This window comes from Colius striatus, chromosome W, assembly GCF_028858725.1.
Source record: "Colius striatus isolate bColStr4 chromosome W, bColStr4.1.hap1, whole genome shotgun sequence".
In the NCBI taxonomy this organism is placed as follows: domain Eukaryota; kingdom Metazoa; phylum Chordata; class Aves; order Coliiformes; family Coliidae; genus Colius; species Colius striatus.
The window spans coordinates 16,503,565-16,522,946 of record NC_084789.1 but is presented as its reverse complement, the minus strand read 5'-3'; the positions used below and the strand labels follow the sequence as shown (position 1 = coordinate 16,522,946).

General features: G+C 45.0%; 1 protein-coding gene across 6 annotated transcripts in view; it reads right to left on the bottom strand.

Moving 5' to 3' along the window:
• The window catches only part of LOC104552654 (serine/threonine-protein kinase tousled-like 2), a 46,989-nt gene extending 27,607 nt beyond the window's left edge, over positions 1–19,382 (bottom strand). For 2 of the 6 annotated variants that reach the window (XM_062016660.1, XM_062016661.1), the window contains exons 1-7: positions 18,701–19,382; positions 16,555–16,643; positions 14,726–14,791; positions 7,249–7,320; positions 4,552–4,621; positions 3,506–3,549; positions 3,140–3,235 (exon numbers count right to left, since the gene is read on the bottom strand). In XM_062016660.1, coding sequence (XP_061872644.1) covers positions 3,140–3,235; positions 3,506–3,549; positions 4,552–4,621; positions 7,249–7,320; positions 14,726–14,791; positions 16,555–16,635 — 429 coding nt within the window. In that variant the 5' untranslated portion in view covers positions 16,636–16,643; positions 18,701–19,382. Of the gene's footprint in view, positions 1–259; positions 428–3,139; positions 3,236–3,505; positions 3,550–4,551; positions 4,622–7,248; positions 7,321–14,725; positions 14,792–16,554; positions 16,644–18,356; positions 18,422–18,700 lie in introns of those variants that run through there. The other 4 variants (XM_062016656.1, XM_062016657.1, XM_062016658.1 and 1 more) reach the window with 4 other exon arrangements.

Here is a 19,382-nt window from a genome sequence, read left to right as displayed (position 1 = left end):
GACTATACTTCATCCTTTTGTTTGGTTGCATCTAGCAGCTCAGCCTCTTGGATGCTATTCTTTTCACCTACACACATAATTTTATTCAACAAGCAAAGCCTGGGACCTAGAACTCTTCACAAGCTAGAACTTATCAGAAGATGATCATCAATTACCCAAGGCTCTACTGCCTTTGAGACCACAAAAAGCTTCCCAATTCCCCAGTCCTTCAACTAGAAACCATCCCTTAAGCATTTCCAATCTTTGCCCAGCTGCTCACCGAGACAAAAGTAAAACAGAGGCCACCTCCCCTCTGTGCCAGCTGCTCATTCTCTAGCCTCTGTTTCGCCAGCATCACAGACATCAGCGTTGGCAGAGCAGAATGTTCCTCCTGCGGTTCCTTTGCTGTGCTGCCGTCTACCCCATAGAGCGGCTGCTCCACTCGCCGCTGTAACACAGTCAAAGAAAAGACAATCAACTACTTGTCCCGCTTTTTTTTCTTCCTTCTTATTTTCAAAGAATCATTAAAAAGCATTTCTCTGACTCTGCCAAAAGTGTTGTCAGTGAAGCAGCAGCTCAGGAATGGGCAGGCAGCGCGGTGAGGGGCTGAGAGCTCAAATGGGGCTCCTAAAACGATCCTTCCAACGACAGACATCAACAAGGAGATGAAGTCAACAATTCAAAAGGGAGTAAAACAAATGAAGACACAGGACGGGATTCCTTGGCAGTTAACACAGCCCTTTGGCTTTGTAAATCCACTTGTTTCAGAGGTAGTGGGGGCAGATTTTAGGCTGTAGGTCTCAACATCTTTGCGAGCTGCAGTTTTGGTCAACACACTGACCAGAGCCAATGTCACGATACAGTGATATAAAACTGAGTCACAACTGCTAAATGTCAGGAAGCTCACCATGTCTAGGGACCCAGATGTCATAGTAAGCTCATTTCTGACCAATCTCTTGCCAGATCAACTCCTGTGTTTCCCAACTCTTTTAAAGATGCATTACATCTCCCCAAAGCCACCTCCTTTCTCCTGCAGTACGTTCATTTCTCTGACTCTGATACAGGAACTGTGTTCAATAAGAACCAGAATCATCTGAGCTCCATTGATTACAGCACTCAGAATCTCATTGCCTTTGCTCTAAAAGCCAGTCCATCACTGCTAAAACTTGGCAGTCTGGGTAATAATCAAAGTCCTTCCAAGCTGTAACTCCGGGCCAGGCATATGCCACATATACTGAAGCCTGACCTGACTTTCTTTGTTCTTAAAAGCTTAAATTGCAGCCTGAAATATATTTTCTGGCTACCATGACAAATGTCAAGAGTGTGCTTTCTTCCCCAAAAGAATGCTTGGATATGAGAGAGACCTTGCAAGAGCTTGAAGACCTGCAGATCGTTCCTGTGATCAAAGGAGAAACAAGGCAATTCAAAGCAGTCAAGATATTTGAAGACAAAAAATAACATCCTGAAACCATTACAATTCCTATGCAAGTCCTGACTGCAGAGTATTTCCCAGTACACTACAGATTAACTCAGAGCTTTGGAGGAGCTTGGTCTCATTTTGAAAGATACTTGATCACTTTGCTCTTTTCCTAGACCACGTTGACACTTGTGATGAGTAAGATACTCAATCTTCTCAAATTTTCACTCACTTGGAGGGGCTTAGCTCAAACCATTGATGCTCAGTTAAAGAAGAGGACAGATTTTGCAAGTGTACATACTATCTCCTTCTGAATAAGCAAACATTCTAGGTTTAGCTGCAAGAGGAAGGAACAGAAGATAAGAAACACAAAGAGCACCTGTGTAAGGAGAATGACAAACTAGCCAAGCTGAAACTAACTGTAACATCAGTACTCACTACATGAGAAGTCCTCTGTTCAAACTTTTATGTATCAAGTAGATAAAAGTGCAGAAGAAAACTAAAAGGAGGGATCCCACTCATCCCATTCTAAACACCTGCAGGGCACCTCTGCTGGAAGAGCTGTCTCTCATACATCACAGATCTGCAAGAGTCAGGGACGGCGTTTCTTTCGTTCCCTTCCTTTTAAAGGGATGTTAGCAGTGAATTAACAGAAGCCAGAAGGAAAGGCCATTCAATTAACAAAGTGCATATTAGTTTTAATAAACATCAAAAAAGTATCTAGAAGCATATGTGAAGCTCTCCCTTCAAGCAGCATCACAGAGCTGCTGAAAACCAACACCACGTTGGATTCCAAGCAGGGCAAGGATTCAGTGTTGGGATTTAGCTCAGTCCACACTCACAAACTGTGCAAAGGTAATGTTATCACTAAAGACTTTCCTACAATGCTCTGTGTACTTTTGTGACACAATTTATTAAGAGGGGCTCAGGCAATGGTGAAAACTTAGAGGCACCAGAGCACCTGAATATTGCTTTGCTGGTTGAAAGTAATTTCTTTAGCTGCTCTGTGCTAAAATGGCTTAAAAACACTGGTTATTTCTTCCCATTCAGACCTTGCAGAAATGCTGTGACAGCAAAATGGGATTACAAAAAAACACCCCCTAAATAGCAACAGATGTGCATGTATATACATTTCTCTGCAAGCTAAGAGAGCTTTCTCTGCAAGCTTTCTTTGCTAAGGCTCCTTACAAGTCACATGCATGGAAACAGAAGTAAAAGTCCTTCTAGTATCATTGTGGTATGAACCTTTTTCAGTGTCCCCAAAGGGTCCAAATCAAGGTGGGAATATCACTGTGCTGGTGCTGCACAACCACAACATCCTCCTAAGTCAATGGAGGAGTTCATGAGCTACAGTGGAATACAACATACTCCTACAACTCAATGAAGCTCATAACGAGAGTGAAATAGGACTCATAGGGCAGTTCCAACTTTTGTTAAGGGCAGTAATCTATCTGTAAACACAAAACATGCTAAAAACATTCACCTTGCATGCTTTAAGCTCAGATATTTACATCACTTCCAACTGGACACTGTTACAGGGTCCTGAACATCTGGCTTTGCTGCCAGAACCCACATTCGGATTTAAATCCCAAACAAACAAATCCCTGAAGAGAGAAAGTGGCAAATTGCTCATCAAGAGACACCTCTTTCCCTCTTCAGAACCTTTTGTTATGTGTCTGAAGCAGGGTCACCAGTCTAAATGAATGCCATGCCACCAGCTGTGTCCCCAGGGAGAGAACTTACGGGCAAGGGGTTGGATAAGGAATGCTGCGGTGAGGATCTGGCGACAGGCGGAACGCTTCTACCTGGACTGGTTCCTGGGCCACTTCCCCCAGCAAACTGACCAAAAGGAACACATTTGATCATCAGTAACACCACAGAGATATTAGATTTAACCAAATTTAACACAGAGGTGGTCATATTAGTTTTAAAAGTAAGTCTTAGAGTCTCTAGGGACTCCTTTAAACAAATCTCTCCAGCAGGTCACCCCCAGCCTGGCCTGCTGCAGGGGGTTGTTCCTCCCCAGCTGCAGGACTCTGCCCTTGCCCTTGGTGAACCTCAGCAGGTTCCTCTGTGCCCAACTCTCAATGTACATGTAGACATCCTTACCTCAAAATAATCACTAATTTTATGTCCTCTAGGAGTGCCTTTTCCTAAAAAGAGAAGAGAAAAAGGTGAAAATGATGGTTTGTACTCCAGAAGTTATTAGGCCATTCTAAAGAAAACTCCTCTTCCTATATTCGGACACTCATTCCCCTGCAGAAAGGTGCAACATCTATCACAACAAAAAGCTTGTGCACAACAAAAGACTGCCCCAGGGTTACAGCTCTAGTGCTGTTGTTGAGAGGGTTTACCATTGACAATTCAATTAACTCTCAATTCCAAACATGTCAAATGCAATCAAACCAACACTTGCACTTGCTCAAGTACTTAGAAAACACTAAATGTGGTTGACTGTTGCACAGGTTGTGTAAAATTCCCTTCAAGATAAGGACAGAGCAAAGCACACTTTTATTCCTCAGCCTTCAAGTAAATTACTGTATATTAAGATCTCTCACAAACATTCTTGTGAGAGTCGGAGAGATAATTAGTAGTGGCTTAATACCACCTCATTAAAACTTAGCCCTTTTCTCTTATAATATTATCAAACCACTTCTGTCAACACAACCCTCATGGTGAAGAAGAAAAAGAAACAGAAATGTGCCCCTATGCCCATTTACTACAAAACCTTCACTTGGATTTGAACACTCTGAGTTTTTCTCAGTACTCAGATAGTACTGCCTGCTTTATACTTGAAGCACAGTTCATTCTTCATTTGTTACAGTGAGAACTTGCTCTAAGGAGGCAGACACACACATCTCAAAAGGCAAGAAAGGGAGTACAGCCTGTATTTTGTGTGAGTGGAGACGCAGGACCAAAACAACACTTGAGAGAAGCCACATTAAGCCTTTGGGCATTAAGTCCTCTAAAAAATGCAATACTTTAGTGTGAATAAGCTGAACACAGAGTATTCTTTTGCCAATGAGGGTAACAAGGCTCCCAGAAGAGAGATAAACCACAGTGGAGTAGTTTATAACAAGCTGCCTGACACACCCTAGAGGAGAGCCATTAGTTTCCTAGGACACTGAGTGTGAAGAACCAGGAGCATGAATTACCTTGACTGGTCTCATATGCTTCTGCTTTCCTTTTTCTATTCCTCTGGTCATTCTGTTTTTTCTCAGGAGTCTGTTAAACAATACTTCAAAATTAACATTTCTGCAGTTATTGCAAGATTTCAAGAACAAAAAAGAGAAAGGCAAAACACAATCATCTCTGTTCCACATCCCCAGGGGCTAGTTCACTTCTCTGCTGCCATTCTTTGTTACTACTGCTAGTGCTTAAAGAAATAACTGCTGCTTTCTGACATATGTACTGCAGAAGGGGGAGAATGTGATTAGTAATGAGGTTAATTAGGCTTTTTCTCCTTCTATTTGAGCTGCAGCAAGCCAGTTTCTACTGCCTAGTTACCTCATGTAGTCAGCACAAGTTCAGACACTAATAAAAACCTGTGTGAAGTGTTTCAGCACCATGAGGGTATTGGTACAGGAGGAGTAAGGATGAGATGTTTGAGTACAGACATCCAAATGTGCAATTCAGTGGCTACTCAACTTTTATCAGGACAATTCATCTTGTCTGCAGCTCATGCTTCTTTCCCAAAGCCTTTTGCAGATGGCTACAAGATCTGTATCTTGTCTACTGGTGCATGACTGGAACCTTACACAAAACAAGACACAGATCCCCAAGGGAAAGCTGCCACAGATGCAGCAGTTCACCTGGGCTTTGGTTTGCTCCTCATCTGCTCTCATTAAAGTCAAGGGGCAGTTGCATCTGCCATTTCTGTGAGCAATCAAGAGAACTGAGAGGCAACTTATCAGTGGACAGTGATATATTTAACCACAGGCCCAACACAGCACACAGGTGAGAGTCCTGAAGGCTTCAAAAGCATCATGCCTAGCTGTCTGAACAAGGCTAAGAAGCCTAGACAAGGGAGAGTGGAGGAGCCCCTGGCATGGTGCTTTCCTCATCACCAGGGTCCCTTATGTGGCCAAATCTGGTGAAAACATTAGCAAGCACTATCACAGAATCTCAAGGGCTGGAAGGGACCTGGAAAACTCATCCAGTGCAACCCCCCTGCCAGAGCAGCACCACCTAGAGTAGGGCACACAGGAACTCATCCAGCTGGGTTTGGGATGTCTCCAGAGAAGGAGAGTCCACAGCCCATCTGGGCAGCCCCTTCCAGTGCTCCCTCAGCTCAACAGGGAAGGGTGACCTCACTATGCTAGAATCAGCTTCCTGAACAAAAGGTATCTCCTCATTTCCATCATCAATGTCGTTTTCAAAACATCTTTTAGCCCAAAGGGTCTCAAATAATTTGTTTTACAATCACTTCAGTGACTACTAAAGTACAGGCTGAGAGAAGGAAGCAAACCACAGCGTGCAAAGCACAAACTCTGAGGGAAGGATAGCCATGGCCAGAAAGTTTGTGGTAAACCTGAGTTTAATGCTCTTTGGAACCAAAGTCCAAAGTACCCTGTTTAAAGATCTCTGCCAAAAGACTTGCACACAGGAAGCACAGAAATCAATCTATCCTTTTCATTCAAGGAGGTAAAAGCTGACACAGGCAGAATCTAAATCTGGCTGTGTCCCCAGTGGATGCTGGACATCTACAGTCCCATTTTACCAGCTGGGCAGTCACTGACACGTTATGGTTTTGGCTAAAGGATGGAGGGGATGTTAAGACAAAAAGGTGGCTGTTGTGTCTGTGAAGTCCTTTTTAGAATGAGGGGGACTGAAAACTCCCTAACTGTCTAGAGACTTGCTGTGCCAGCTCCTGGATGTGTAAAAGTCAGTGCCACAGCCTCCTCACTGCATCATGAAGTCATGAACAGTGTTGGCGTGACTGTAACACCACAGGCTCCATTACAGCCTCCATGGAGCTGCAGGCATATTAATGAGATTCAGATGAAGTTGTTTTTCTTCCATTCAAGCACTTACATAACAAAAAAAACCCCCAAAAAACCCAAAAAACAAAAAAAAACCAACCCAAAACCACACACAGCATTATCTGTTAAAGGCTGAAAAAGCAAGGAATGGGAGATCTGATGAGATCAGCTCGGTCATTTTAAACCCCTCTCCAGTTGGTTCATCAAAACATCCAAGTTAAGAATGAAGAGTCACTTTTCCACTATTAACTAAACTCATGTGGATGGAGTTTAAGAGATTGTGTTCTCAAAAGACTCAGCTTCACCAGCCACCTCATATCAATACTGCCGCATACCAGAGGGAAATCTGATGCAAAACTTACCCGATAACCACGTGGAAAGTTCTTTAGACGCATAAGAAAAAGCAGTTGAAGGGTTTTGTTTCATTAACATGGAATTTGAAGGGAAAAATGGAACCCTGCAATTCATTTTGCTGCTTTAGCAAGTGTTTTCAAACAGTTAATCCTAGAGCAGTGAGATTCAACAGGGACAAAGCATCCATTTTCATCTCCCCACATTGCCACAGAGCAATTCCTCCAGTCGCTCTGCTCTCTACAGACTTCTGCAGAGTCGCAGATTTGATAGGTAAGACAAACTTTTCCACTCTTGCTTTTTAATGTTTTGGGTTCAAACTGGATCCAAGAGCAGCAAACAAATCACAATGCAGTTGAAAACTATTTCAGAAGCTGAGTTTTACCAATGCTGTGTCCTTTGGGTTGGGGAAGACTGTTTGACAGCGTGGTCTAAAGACTGTAGGGTCAAGATTCAGACTAAATACTTCAATCATGTCCACCTTAAACTCAACTACCACAAGGGTTTGTGCCTGCTTACCTCCAATTCTTTATCACTCAGAGAACCCACGCTGCACAAGCTCTGGTTGGAAGACTCACTATTTAATGGACCCTAGTGAAAAGGACAAGCAAAGACTTGTTAGAAACAACATCCATACAAGGCAGGTAATGTCTTAGCAAATATTGCATCTCTGGGTTAACTAGGCTGCTCTAAATCATGTGGCTACAGCAGCAACATGAGTCAAATACCTGAACAAATGATGGGGCACTAAAAAGTCGTTTAGAGTAGAGGTGGAAGTTGGACAGCCAGTTGGACGGTCTTTCCTCAGTACACTGATTCAGCCTTTGCAATATTTCTGTATCAATTCATAGACTAGCTGCTCTATTTAACCACATCCCCAAATCAGCCAAGGCAAGGATGCATGAAAGTCTTTGGTTTGAGAAACAAAACTTCTGATGAGTTGAGCAGCAATAGTTCCAAGCTCAGCTCTTCAGGCAAGCATCTGTCTGACCTTAGGCTAAGAATTCAGAGGCATCTGGCAAGGCAGCTATTACTGCTATCAGATGTTGTCAGTACCACTCATTTTTCTTCAAATGTGTGGTTTTTAGGCTTTTATTTGACCTCTAAGTAAAACAAACAAGTGAAAGTTGTGTTAACAGCAGTACAAATGGCACCCATGAGACAACTTCTCCTCCCAGGCTATTCTATGCATCCATGGCTGATCTACTAAAGAAGCAATTGCTCCTACAAGGCTCAAGTAGAAATTCAAGAGACTGATTTACCCTAATAGCATCCAGATAACTACAAGAGGCTGTGTGCATCTTTGCATAGGCTCTCCTGGATACATATCTGCTTTTTTTCTGATGTATCCAAGCAGTTTTGAAACCAAAATGTGATCAAAACTGGTTTTAAAAAGGAAAGAAAAGTGAATGAAGGAAAAGGTGGTTATTGGGGGAGTCAACATGGATTCACCAAAGGGAAATCCTGTTTGACCAACCTGATGCCCTCTATGAGTGCATAACTGGGTGGCTAGATGAGGGGAGAGAAGTGAATGGCATCTACCTTGACTTCAGCAAGGCTTTGGACACTGTCTCCCACAACAATCTCATCAGAAAGCTCAGGCAGTGTGGCTTGGATGAGTGCAGGTGAGGTGGATGGAGAGCTGGCTGAATGACAGAGCTCAGAGGGGGGTGATCAATGGCACAGAATGGAGTTGTAGGCCCGTGGCCAGTGGAGTTCCACAGGGATCAGTTCTGGGGCCAGTCAGAACAACTCCCTGCCTATGCAGTGTGAAGCCCAGCTGGACTGGATCTGCAAACTGCCCAAAGGTATCTGCAGCTGGGGAGGAACAACCCCCTGCAGCAGGCCAGGCTGGGGGTAACCTGCTGGAGAGCAGCTCAAGGAGAGAGACCTGGCAGTGCTGGGGGATAATAAACTGACCATAAGCAGCAACGTGCCCTCGTGGGCAAAACGCCAATGGCAGCCTGGGGGCATCCAGAGTGTGGGCAGCAGGGCCAGGGAGGTTCTGCTCCCCCTCTGCTCTACCACATCTGCTGAGGCCTCATCTGGAATCCTGTGTCCAGTTGTGGGCTCCCCAGCTGCAGAGGGACAGGGAGGTGCTGGAGAGAGGCCAGCACAGGGCCACCAAGATGCTCAGGGCACTGGAGCATCTTCCTGCTGAGGAAAGGCTGTGGGCCCTGGGGCTGTTTAGTCTGGAGAAGAGGAGGCTGAGGGAGGATCTCATTCACAGTTACCAAGATCCAAATGGTGGGTGTCAGGAGGTTGGGGCAGCACTTTTTTTCTGTTGCACCTAGCAACAAGACAAGGGGTGATGGGATGAAGCTGGAACACAAACAGTTCCATTTAAACATAAGGCCAAACTGTTTCAGTGTGAGGTGAGGGAGCCCTGGCCCAGGCTGCCCAGGGAAGGTGTGGAGGCTCCTTCCTTGGAGGGCTTCAAGACCCACCTGGACACGTTCCTGTGTGACCTGATGGTGGGAGCTGCTTCTGCAGGGGGGTTGGACTGGATGAGCTCTAAAGGTCCCTTCCAACCCCCACCATTCCATGATCCTATGAATCATGCAAAGTCACTGTGTTTTAGCCTCAGGCTCTGACCCAAAATATCCTCCTACAGATCTAACTTAAAAAATGTAGAGAAATTTGACAAAGGTATAAAAACAAGATTCATGATTATTGATGGGATGTATGAACAAGAAGAATGACATGAGAAAGTCACCTCTCCATTAATAACTCGGGGAGCATCTTTTCCTCAAGCTTCATTCTATTTTAGCATTCTTATTCTTGCACTCATTTCCCACCAATCAATCTTCCCTCAAAGCAAAACCACTTTTCATGATACACTTGAGCAGAAGACTTATGGGAGGGGTGGAGGAGAAGCCTTAACATCACAGAAGAATCCCACAGGAGATTAATTTTGGGGGCAGCAGGTTCTTCCTTTCCCATTTATGAGACAAACATCACCATCAAATGAAACTTGTGACATAACCTAGCTGTTACAAACCCCAATCTCCAAGCAGGCACCTACAGAAATTAAAAGTTCTCTTTACCTTCTGTATTACACTGTGAATGTTAACTACCAAGTTTGTTTCTCCTAAAAGGATATGCTTAGTTGCTTCGACAAACACAAACCAAATCATTTGAGTAGCTCAAGAAGCCACACATTTAAGATTCCTTTTGAAAAGGGAGTTGCTTGAAGAGAAACCGCTGATTTATACTCTTTTAAGCCATACCATTACAAATAGCTCAAGACCAGAAAGATATTTTACCTCATCTCTTCAGCAATAGTTGCTTTTTCAATGAAGTAGTAAGTTTCCTTCCTCTTCCAGGGGTTTATTTCTTGGTCAACAGGACTTAACAGAAATGTCAACAGTAAATTTAGCTATGTGCACATCAAAGTGTCATTGATAAAGAAACTCAGCGTCTTATAGCAAGTGGCAATGGTAAGTTCATCTTTTCACCCATGTAGAAAGCTGGTTTGTAAACTGCACAGATACTATCCTCTAAAATCCTTCCCTTCCTCTCATGAACTCAAACCCCCCAGCAGCAAGTCCAAGACATCAACCTTCTATGCAAGCAAGAAAACTTGATTTAGGTGCAGGAGAATCTTGTTCAATTCACATTTGCTGGTCTCAGATGGACAGGGTGGAGTTCTGTTATCATCAAGATGAAAGTGAAAGCTGTTCCCACACTTGCTGTCTCTATTTTGCACGTGGATAGCAAATGACAGCAACAGCTGCTCCCAAAATGTCACATTTGTGCTTTTCAGGAATGTTGTGGTTGTAAGGGGATGAAGGGTCAATGTTTCAGTAATGGATTTGTATTCTAGAGCCATTCAGAGAAACAAACTGATAAGGCCATCTAGAAATAGAAACAAGCCTAAGAGATTTTTGTTTCCCTCCCCTAAAAACACAAGTTTATCCTCTCCAGGCATAAAAAACCAACTTCCAGTACCACAACTACCTGTACTGACTCTTCTGCCTTGGAAATGTACAGCTCTAGCAGTTGGAATCAAACCCAAGCAGTTCACTTGTGATCTCAGATTCTTGAACAGCAAAAAAAAAAGCCAACCCCAAGCAACTTTCTTTCTCCTTTAGTTGAAAACTTCTTCTTCAAACTACACTGATAAAATCCTGAAATTGAACTCAACACAGCAGTAGAGTGATAAGGAACTAAACTACTTAGATATGGAAGCAGAAAAGAACAGTTTGTCAGCTGTCTACAAGTATCCAGCAAGGTCACTGTCATGTGTATTAATATTGTGAACAATTAATTCTCTGTAGACAAGTTTTGACCCATTTCCACTGCATGAAATCTCCTTTCTCTAAGTTATCTTCTAGAGGGCCTTTCACTGATCCTCCCTATCTTACAGGCAAGAAGCTGAAGTGCCTTGTTCATGTCAAAGTTGGCCCAAAAAGAGTCTTGTTTTGAGGTATTCTGACTATGGAAACATAAATTCTTCACTGGAACATGCTGTGCTGGAAGCAATAAAGATGCAATACCTAGGATGCTTAAGGAACCCAGTCTAGTCCTCAGCTGCACCTCTTCTCATGTATTTAAGGCAAGAGAAAAGCAAAGCAAGTTTCCCTGATCATCCATAGCTAGATTTTAGTATCACAGATAACCTCATCTTATCAACTGCTTATAGCAACAGATTTAGACAATGGAGATGAGAAACCATACATCTGTGCATCTCCCCCTTCAACTAACAGGCAGGGAGTGTGTGTATAAATAAAAACCCCTTCAAATGTATGTTTTATCATTCCTGACTGTTTATATTTAACTCAGCAACTGTCATTGGATAAATGTTCAGGCCTTAATTTAGCACATCATTTGAAATGGTCATGACACAAAAGGAATTAAAGAAACAAACCTGAATTTTAGGGGGGGAAAAAAAATCAAGTAAGTAAGTAAGCAGAGGCAAAGTAGCAGTAGGGAATAATAAACATGCAATAGTTTACACAGAAAAGGCTTATGAATTTTGTTCCAGAAGAAGTCATCTGCACTGGCATCTAACAGAGGCTACTTAGGGATAACACTGCACTTCTCTGATAGCACTTCCAGCCCACTCATCCACTGTACCCTGTCGAGAGAATTGATGATGGGGGCTCAGCAAAAATTCCAAAGACGTGGTCATCTGAAAGGAGTTAATCGTTTCTATAGTGTTTATCCAAATGACAAGCACAAGAACAGCACACACTTCCTCCTCCACAAGGAATTTCTCTCTCTGATAAGTTGGCATGTTCTTTTCCCTTGTGATTCACCTATCAACTGCTGCTTTTGAGTCTGTGATCTACCTATGCACAACAAAACCTGGTGGGAAGTGGATAGAAAGGTAAAGGGAGCTCTCAAGACTCCTACTCAAAGGCAAGAATCTGGCCACTCACACAAGCTGACTAGTCATTTATCTCTTTGTAAAAGCCCTAGGAAAGACCACCACTGAAGCTACAATGTCTGTAGATTCAGTAGAAACAACTTAGCCCAATAATAGTTGTCATTGTATCTTCCTTAAAGTCAGTCTGACTCAGGCTCTTCTTCCAGGTTACCCTCTGCTTCACGTGACTTGTGCATTTCCTCAGCCTCTCCAACCTCCCCAAAATGATCCCTCAGGCCTGTGTGCAACTCTTCCATTGGCCAGACTCCACTTTGTGCTCTACAACTGCTCCTATTAAAAGGGAGGCTCTAACAATTCTAAGCCAGAGCCTCCAAGGTGGACATGCATCGCAAAATTCACTTGCTAACTAACTGGAGGAGACATGCTTCATTATTCCCAGCCAAGGTAACCTGAGTTCTTCTCAATTCTGCAGCAAATCAAGAGATCTCAAAGAAGGGGGGGGGGGGGGGGGGGGAGGGAAGTCAATCCTTAGTTCCACTAAAAGTTAGTGCTGACTCCACACAGGCTTAACACCAAAGTGAAATGGTTGAATGACTTTCCAGTTACTCAGGTCCAGGGCTACTGTGTAAAGACAGGTTTAATGAACATATTCTTAGCTTATTTCAAGCATCACAGATGTCGGAGAATTACAGGCTGCTCCTTAATTGGGCTTTTGAAAAGCTCAGTATGATAGCCAATGATGAAATCTCTAAATCACCTAGGTCTTTTTTTGCCATGAGAAGTTAATCTACTGGCAGCTATTCACATGTAAACTCTACTGTATCAGATGGGTAAAGCAGATTTGCAAGAGGATTTACTCAAGCTTCCATTATGCCTCAAAGAGTTCTCTCAGGTTGAAGAAAATAACACTTTTACTGACAGCAAACTGGACAGAAAGGTCATGAAATTGCCCCTAAATCTAAGTTCAGGGGTAGAAACTGAATCAAGATCTGACAACTATTTGTGGGCTCTACACGTCTGAAACAAGTAACGTTGCATCCAAACAATTGTCAAGTATCTCAACACATTCTGTGGCAGCTGATAAGTCTCATTCCAAGTTTCAAAACTCTTACTACCTAGTTCTCCTAGGAAGGACCAGCACTATGCAACACCAAGGAAGGCCTGATTCTTCTCCACCATGACTCCTCGGCAACTTTGCTGCTCAAAGTGTTGCTACGTAGAGCACACAGCTGCCAGTTACTGCTCAAGAATGACAGAGAAAGGGTAAAATCCAAACTGATCATAGTGCAGCATGGTGGAGAAGTTTACTCTTATCTAGACATATTTCAGCCTTCTAAGTTTAGCGAGAGGATCTTTTAAAGACCAAAACTTGTAGAAGACAAACATGCTGCTGTGACTGTCTGCCCTTGGTTAAGCCACGTGCAACTACAGCTTCACCCATCACAATTATCTATTCCAGCTCTTACCCATGAAAAGGCTGTGGAAATGACACAAATCCTGCCTGGTGTCTTAAAAGGCAGCACACAGATGAGAACAGGCAAAAATTAAAGCATGTTATCTCAAGAAAGAAACTGCATTTTGTCTCCTGTACCTACTGACCCAAGCAAGATGTCTGAGGTGAACAGTCAGAATAATACCTAGAGTGAATACACTTCAGATTTCCCCTGGTAAGTAAACACAAACAGGAGCTAAAGAAGCAGGAATGCTGGTAGGTGTCAGACAATCAGCTGTTAATTCAAGGACTTCCTTTGGGAATTTGGGGAAGAATGGCACTTCACCATATGGCAAGAAGATATATCTAAAGCATCACTGGCTTTTTGAAGCTACCCAGTGACCTGGATGAACCACATGAGTCTAACAGTTGCCTAGAAACATTCCTTGCTCATAGATTGATTCCATGTATTAACTCCAAGCTTCTAGAGAAATATCTTCTCCAGGTACTAAATTAGAGAATTCATCATGGCCTTGCAACAGAATTTGGAGGCATTTGGGACTGCAAATGACCTTGGTCATTGGGTTGTGCCTTCAGCTACCACAGGAGGTGACAGCTCACAGTTGCTTCCAAAACAGTTTAGGATTTCTGTCCTCTACTACTGTTACTGGAAAGCTCTTCCAGAATCCCATGACTCTGACAGCTTGAAGCTTTTATTTCTCCCTAGTTTGGAGCCTAAAAAAGTGATTCTAGATCTGCCGAGTCTCATTCATTTCTCAGAATCAGGTGCTTCACTTCTAAAGGTGGAGAGAAAAAGTGAGCTTTAAAGCTGCAGTGGTATTAAGGATGTAAACCAGTGCATTAGTTGTATGCAGGTCCAAAATATATCCTGTCTTTTTAAACATGGAAGAAAGCTAACCAAACAGTGATAGAGCCAGGCAAGAAGCTCAGTTACAACTGCCTGCTGCCTTCACCCAATAGGAGAGCATCTAAGATGACATTTCTTCCTTTTCGGCAATAAACAGCAAGAGAATAAATACCTTCTTATCCCAGGAGGATGTGCCAATCCCAGTCCCACTAGGTGGCACTAATTTACTCTACATAGCTTTAAGAGAGCTTAAAAAACCCACAAAACCCCATATCTTAGTTGAATCAGACAAAACTATATCCCAGCTTTCCCAATATTACTCCCTTGAAGTCCCAATATTATTCCCTTGAAGATAGTGACCTACCAATGCCAGTGCAGAGCATGACGGATGGAGGCTTGGAGGGGTAGGGAGGGAATTTGAAGCACCAACCTGGGAGGGAATGTAGTAGCTGAGATTAATATTGCAACCAAGATTTGCTGCAACAGAGTCATGCTAATTCATATCAATGGTTGCTTCAAGCTCTTGTAAATCAGCAAGTATTCAAGGAAATGATGTTGGTTTAAGTGAAAAATACACTTTTAGCAGTTTACTGATGAGTAGAAAGACACTGTACAACAGGTACAAATAAAACTCAGGTACAGAACAGCTTTGCTTCAAATGAAACCTCTCAGAAATGAGACTTTTTCACTTGCATATGCTTTAGGAACAAGGATTAGTTTTCAATCTTGACTCGTGCAGAGCGAAGGGCACATACTTTCTGCTCCAAACGTATTGAAAAGGTAACGGAGACTTGCTTTCCTGTGCTTTTTAAAGCTTATTCCTTTCAAATGAGTAGTTCCTAACATTCTTTGTGAACATTGAGGATATTGACAGTGTTTTAAAGTAATGACAGCAGTTCTGGAAAGTTGTTGGGTGTTATCTATGCTAGTACAGCTAAAGATGTTCAAGTGATGTAGGTGGGGAGGGGAAGAGGTAAGAAACAGATGAAATAGTACATCAAAAGTTGTAGTATTGGATAAAACAAGTGTCCCAAGATCATAAATATAAACTTTTATGCTAGTAAAAGCCTTAAGATTAGGAAAAAAGGCTTAAAGAGGGAGGGAAAAGATCAAAACCCATCACGTACTTACTTCAAGAACCAAAACTGTTACCCCTTAACAACCTCTAGTGTGAATCTTCCTTACTACTCTTAGAGATGAACCACTCCACTTCCTCACGTTCCCTTCCAAGACTTCACCCTGTTTCAAGTCCTGACTGAAGTACAGATCAGAAAGCAAAGAATGAACTCAAGAAAAAACCCCTTTTCGAGCTCTGATGTCCTTTGATTTCTTCTAAGGGATAAGAGCACCTACAAAGTTTCTTCTCCCAAATCATTCTAAAGAGGTTTCTGTAAACTATCTGGTTGTTTTACCCTCTGCTTTGATGCTGTCCCAAATTCAGTTGTCTTCCTTGAAAGTAAACTCCTTATCACTGCCCTGGTTTCAAGATGAGTTCTGCCACCGTTTCATTGCTTAAGAGAGACTATCAAATTAACACCAGCAATCAACATCTGGAGAAATAACAGCTTCATGCTAAACTGAGAAGCAACCAAACAACTGAAGTGCCTTAAGGAAAGCAGCTGCAGAGCAGTTGTGAAGTTGTGCACAAGGATTTTACTAGCAGGTTGTGGATCAAGGATACAGGAAAGCTTACCTTCAAATACCTAAGTGTGTGATCTATGTGACCAAGTCCATCATTTTAACACACTGCACCCACAAATGAGCTGAACAAATACCTCAGTGGAGTCTGGTTACACATTGTAGCAAACAACATGAAACTGTGTCAAACAAGCAGCTAAATTCAGTTGTCACACTTGAGAAAAAGGAAAAAGACAGATGAGATTCACACTTCCAAAGTTGTCATGGGGGTTGGTGTTTTTTTGGGGGAGGGGCTGTACAAGTTGCCTTCAGATGAAGCAACACCTAAGAACTTCATTAGGACCCCAAAAATCTTCTGTGTAGTAAAGCATCTTCTCATAGAGATCCCATTTTCATTCCTCTTCAACATTCCAAGGAAATCAGTGGTCGAAACATAACCTATTGATACAAGCCACCTTGCTGGCAAAGCAAGATCAGCAATGTAGAATGGAAATCACAGTGTAAGAAAGGCTGGAGAAGCAGTCATGCCTGTTCCCAAAGGGATTTAACACTTACCTTAGCAACCCCAACTCCAGTGAACCTGGCCTCCAGTAGTTCCTGCCTTCGTGGGTCCAGGCTATGCAATTCTTCCATCATTTCTGCTGCTGTGAAAGAACACCACTCAGATTACACAATGCAAAGGAAGGATTGAGAGCTATAGACTATTCCCTGCCACTGACAAGACTCCCAAAGTGCCTGTTGTGTAGCATAACCACGTAGAAAGCATTGACACGCAATAACAACATGACTTTGCCACCGTGTTACTGTATTTAAACCACAACTCCACTGGATAGTTTTCTCTTCTGTTGTACCAGCCATTTCGAGATCTGGAAATCCAAGAAACCAATTATGTCACATTCTCCCACTGGATGCTTTATTAAAAGGAAGGAAGGGGGGAAAAAACCCCATGGGATCAGTGTGGTATGACTCAAAGCTTCAAAGCTTTTCATTCATGCTGCTCATGACTAGAAGAGGAAAAGAAGCAGCAACATTCTTTTACCCCCATCATTTGATTTTTGGCTAATCCTGGAAACCCCAGATCTCACCAAACTCCAGGTTTCATTGCCAACAGCACAGAAAAGGATTATAAGAAGATAATAAGGCTCATGTAACACCTTTTAATTGATAAAGCATTAGATAACTTTAACCTAACAAGTACTTCTATAGACTGGGGGAAGGGTATTCTCTTGGCAATCCAACACAAAGGATGTCAACACTGGGAGGGTTAAAAACATCCCCCTCAAAAGCAGTGTAAAGAGGTTAAAAAAAGAGCAGGAAATGGAGAATTTGAACTGAAAAACAACCACCAAAAAATGGGACAAATTGCAACGTTGATAAGTGTGAATCACATCTTCCCAACTACACCAATCAAATTCATTTCCAGAAATGTCTGTTCCAGTTTCATTTTCTGGACTAAAGTTGGAGGAAAAAAAACCCACCAACCACCATACAGAAAGAGAGAAGGGTGATAAAAATTTGCTGTATTAAGAGAATATGCAATGAGGAAAGTTCTTGAAGGGCAGCAAGTGCCCTCTAGAATAGGCAGTATACAATTGTTCCTTTTATTCACTGTCCATTTTGTCCCTGCTGTTTCCTCCAAACACTGAGGATCTAAGTTCCAGGGGACAAAGTGAATCCATCCAGGCGGTATTTTTCAACTCTTCTTCTCAATAGATAATAAGACTACAAATAAAACTAATAGGATACTAAATGTGGTGGTTATTAAGGCCATTTCTACCCTGGGCTTTAAACCATAACAAAGCTGACAGCTTTTCAAAACAGGAAAACTGTGCACCGAGGAAAATGACAGACAAGCCATGAAGGCAAAGATGTTCAAGTGCTCCCAGGTCTCTCTTGCATTACTGGGCACAGGGTGACCATCCAGCAGGGAATCACATCCCCACGCCAAGATGCTGATGTGGGGAAGACACTGCCACAAGTTCCAGGGCCTTCCCCTTCTCGCCTGGGGACTGCGCCGGATCCCCCCCCTCCTTTGCCCCGCGCCGTCCCTCCCAGCAGGGGATGGCATTGCCCTCCCTACCCTCCCCGACTCCTTAGCGGGGTGATTTTCAGCACCTCTCTCTCCCATCCTTTCTTCCCCCCCTCAACTCGGGAAACAGAGGCATGCGTTTGAAAAGCAGCCGGTGAGTGAGCAGCCTTGCCCCGCTGCCAGCTGCTGCACCGCCTCGGCCTGCCTCCTCCTCCCCGGCACCGCAGGCAGCACCGTCTCAACTCCCAGGCCGGGGATCCGCAGGCCGTGCCCACTCCTCTCCCCAGCGCCCCAAGGCCTCCTCGTTCCCCCCCCACTTCGTTCTTACCCCCCGCCCGCCGGGCCGGGCCGGGCCTGGCCGCGCCTCGGGGCCTGCGGTGCTGCGCCGTGGCCCGGCGAGACGGGCACCCGAGGCCCAGGCCGCGGGCCCTTCCGCCGTGACACCGGCCCGGCCCCGCCGCAGCCGGCGGCGGAGAGCGTGTAACTGCCGCCTCCTTGCTCGCGGCCCAGGGTCGTTGGCCCGGCTTCCCCACCCACCTCCCTCCCTCCCTCCCTCCCTCCCTCCTACCCTCGGCCCCGCCAACCCCCAGAGCGGCCCGGCGCCGGGCAGGGAGGCGAAGGAGAAGGAGAGGGGGTCCCCGCGTTTCCCCTGCGGCCCCCGGGCTCGCTCACCTGGCGCTGCTGCTCCTGCCGCCGACCCTCTCCCCTCCTGCCCGGGACGACCGCTCCCCGGGCACCGCTCGGATCCCGCCGCCGCCGGGGGCAGGAACAGGAGGAGGAGGAGAAGGGGAGGGAGGGAACCTGCTGCGGCGGCGGCAGCGGCACGGGCGGGAGGGGGAGGCCAAGGGCGGCTCCGCGGCCTCTCGTGAGCCAGGCGCCGCCGCCGCTGCGGGCACCCAGGCTGCACGCGGGGGAGAAGGGCGGAGGGGAGGAGGGCGGTGGCAGCGGTTGGGGTGGGGGGGGGGGAAAGGTGGGGGCTCTCCCCTCGCCGGCTCCGGGGCGGGCGTAGAGGGGAGCGAGAAGGGCCGGATAGGCCGCGGATCCCCGGCCTCGCGTAAAAACCCTTGCGCGGCCGGGGTGCGCGTAGGCCGGCGGCGGCCCGCAAGGCCTTGGCGGCAGGACAAAGGCCCGAGGGAGGGTTCGGCGGGACGGCGGCGCCCGGTCAGGTGGGAGAGAGCGAGTTGGGGTTGCGTGGAGAAGAAGGGCACGGGGCTACCGTGCACGGGGGACCCCCTCCTCGCTTTCGGGGGGGGGGGGGGGGGGGAACGGGACGCGGGCAGGTGCCGGGGCCAATGCTCGCCCCCTCCCCGCGGCGCTAGGCCCAGCCCGGCTCGTTAGGTGCAACACACACTAG